This window comes from Hippopotamus amphibius, chromosome 11 (genome assembly GCF_030028045.1).
Source record: "Hippopotamus amphibius kiboko isolate mHipAmp2 chromosome 11, mHipAmp2.hap2, whole genome shotgun sequence".
In the NCBI taxonomy this organism is placed as follows: domain Eukaryota; kingdom Metazoa; phylum Chordata; class Mammalia; order Artiodactyla; family Hippopotamidae; genus Hippopotamus; species Hippopotamus amphibius.
This window is the reverse complement of record NC_080196.1, coordinates 19,913,527-19,915,849: the sequence shown is the minus strand read 5'-3', so window position 1 is coordinate 19,915,849 and position 2,323 is coordinate 19,913,527. Positions and strand designations below refer to the sequence as shown.

The 2,323-nt window shown below is 44.9% G+C and overlaps 2 protein-coding genes across 2 annotated transcripts; one reads left to right on the top strand and one right to left on the bottom strand.

The window, feature by feature from the left end:
• Positions 1-721: 721 nt before the first annotated feature.
• Positions 722-1,105, bottom strand: LOC130831232 (histone H2B type 1-A). Its single transcript, XM_057699117.1, has one exon. The coding sequence runs from the start codon at positions 1,103-1,105 to the stop codon at positions 722-724; it is 384 nt and encodes a 127-aa protein (XP_057555100.1).
• Positions 1,106-1,427: 322 nt separating this feature from the next.
• On the top strand, positions 1,428-1,823 carry LOC130831231 (histone H2A type 1-A). The gene has a single exon (XM_057699116.1). The coding sequence runs from the start codon at positions 1,428-1,430 to the stop codon at positions 1,821-1,823; it is 396 nt and encodes a 131-aa protein (XP_057555099.1).
• The last annotated feature ends 500 nt before the right edge of the window (positions 1,824-2,323 follow it).

The following is a 2,323-nucleotide window of genomic DNA, read 5'->3' as shown; positions in this document are numbered from 1 at the left end:
ATCATTTTTAATGATTCATCGTACAAAAACACCCACAAGTAAACACACCATAATTTTTAGAAAAAAATCAAGATTCACTTAGTTTTCCAGTGAGTTGTGGTTAGCTAGATTGTTGGGTTCCAATATAAGAGACTGCAATATTCCCACATTCCAAAGTCAACATGACGTGAACCACCTAGAAAGTTTAAAATATACAGGTCATCGAGGCAAAAAAACGCTGAACTGAGAGCCTTAAACCACTTAAGCTTTAATAATTAGTCTGGCCTACAGGGTCCAAGTTTTGCAGACACATCAGTGGGAAAGAAAGCGAAACGCCATTAACATTCCTTAAGTCACGTTATCTTAAGGTCCCTTGCAAGATCTCTCCAGAGCTTCAGGCCTTTCATAAGAGATTTTTTCTATGAAAAGCAGCTCGTAGAGATGAAAATTTGTACTTTACAGCCCTCTCATTTTGAGAAACCGTGTTCGCACGTTATATATGCCATCTTTAAACTTCTCTAGAAAACTTTGACTTTGTCATGGTTGATTTCCTATCACTGGGACCTTTGCGAACTTCAGAAACTGTCAGTTACATAAGTACCTAACGGCGAGGATTCAGTATAACTACTTAAACTAACCAACCCAAATAAATCAATTAAGTCCACAGCTCTATTCTTTGAAATGTAAGTGGCTCTGAAAAGAGCCTTTGGGTTAACCGGGAAAAAAGCTTACTTCGCAGAGTTTATTTGGAACTGGTGTACTTGGTGACAGCCTTCGTGCCCTCGGACACAGCGTGTTTAGCCAGCTCCCCGGGCAACAGCAAACGTACAGCTGTCTGGATCTCCCTGGATGTAATAGTGGAACGCTTATTATAATGAGCCAAACGCGATGCCTCGCCAGCAATACGCTCGAAAATATCAGTGACAAAAGAATTCATGATACTCATGGCTTTCGAGGAGATGCCGGTGTCCGGATGAACTTGCTTCAAAACCTTATAGATGTAAATTGAATAACTTTCTTTTCGACATCTCTTGCGTTTTTTTCCTTCTTTCTTTTGAGTTTTTATTACAGCCTTTTTAAACCCTTTCTTAGAAATGGTAGGACCCTTCGAAGAGAGCTCTGGCATAGTGGTAGCTCCACAACGTTAACAGCTCTGAAGTCACAGCTCTACCCACCCCAGTCCACGACAACTAAACGAAGACGACTATATGAGCAGAAAGAGTGGTATTTATAGGCGCGGCACCCGAGTGACGTGTCAAGAGGCCAATATCTGATTGGATATTTGGGAGTGTAGTGTATGTAAATAAGGTGAAACCCGTGAGCCTTTCTGATTGGATAGATGGCCATCAGCCAATCAGAAAGCAAAGCACACCTTACGGTCAGACTATAAATAGGCCCCCTAGTTCCTTTCAGTGATTGTTGTGTTGGTGTCGCTAGTATTGAGGAGGATGTCTGGGCGCGGGAAGCAGGGTGGCAAGGCGCGTGCGAAGGCGAAGTCTCGCTCGTCCAGATCGGGCTTGCAGTTTCCAGTTGGCCGAATACATCGTCTTCTACGTAAAGGCCATTATGCAGAACGTATTGGGGCTGGTGCGCCTGTGTATCTGGCAGCGGTGTTGGAGTACCTTACGGCTGAAATTTTGGAGTTAGCAGGCAATGCATCCCGTGACAACAAGAAGACGCGCATCATCCCGCGCCACTTGCAGTTAGCTATCCGTAATGATGAGGAGCTCAACAAGCTGTTAGGCGGTGTGACTATAGCTCAGGGTGGCGTCTTGCCCAATATCCACGCAGTGTTGTTGCCCAAGAAGACCGAGAGCCACCATCACAAAGTGCAAAGCAAGTAATCCAAGTGGGGAAGACTAGTGAGCAAGCTGGACGTGTAGATGCAGTGAACGGCAACCAAAAGGCTCTTTTAAGAGCCACTGACATTGTCATTGAGGGCTGTACCTAGATTGTTTGGGTCTGGGCAATTTTCCAGTAATAAGCTGCTAAAAATCTTTAACCATAGTTTGTGTAAAATTGCGGTGCTAGACTTTGACGCTAACACCTGAGGTTCCTTGCGACTTTTTTATTGCTAAACAGCAGATTGCTGGGTCTTTAAGATTAGTTTCAGGTGCGAGATGGAAAAGGCTGTTTTCGATTTTTTTAGGGGCGGGGGCGGGCCTGTGTTGGGTCTTTGTTGCACGTGGGCTTTCTCTGGTTGTGGAGAGCGTTGCGCATGATTTGCTGGCTTTTCATTTCTGTGGCTTTTCTTGTTGCGAGAGCCAGGGCTCTAGGCGAGCAGACTTCAGTAGTTTTGGCACGTGGGCTCAATAGTTGTGTCTTACGGGCTCTTAGAGCACTG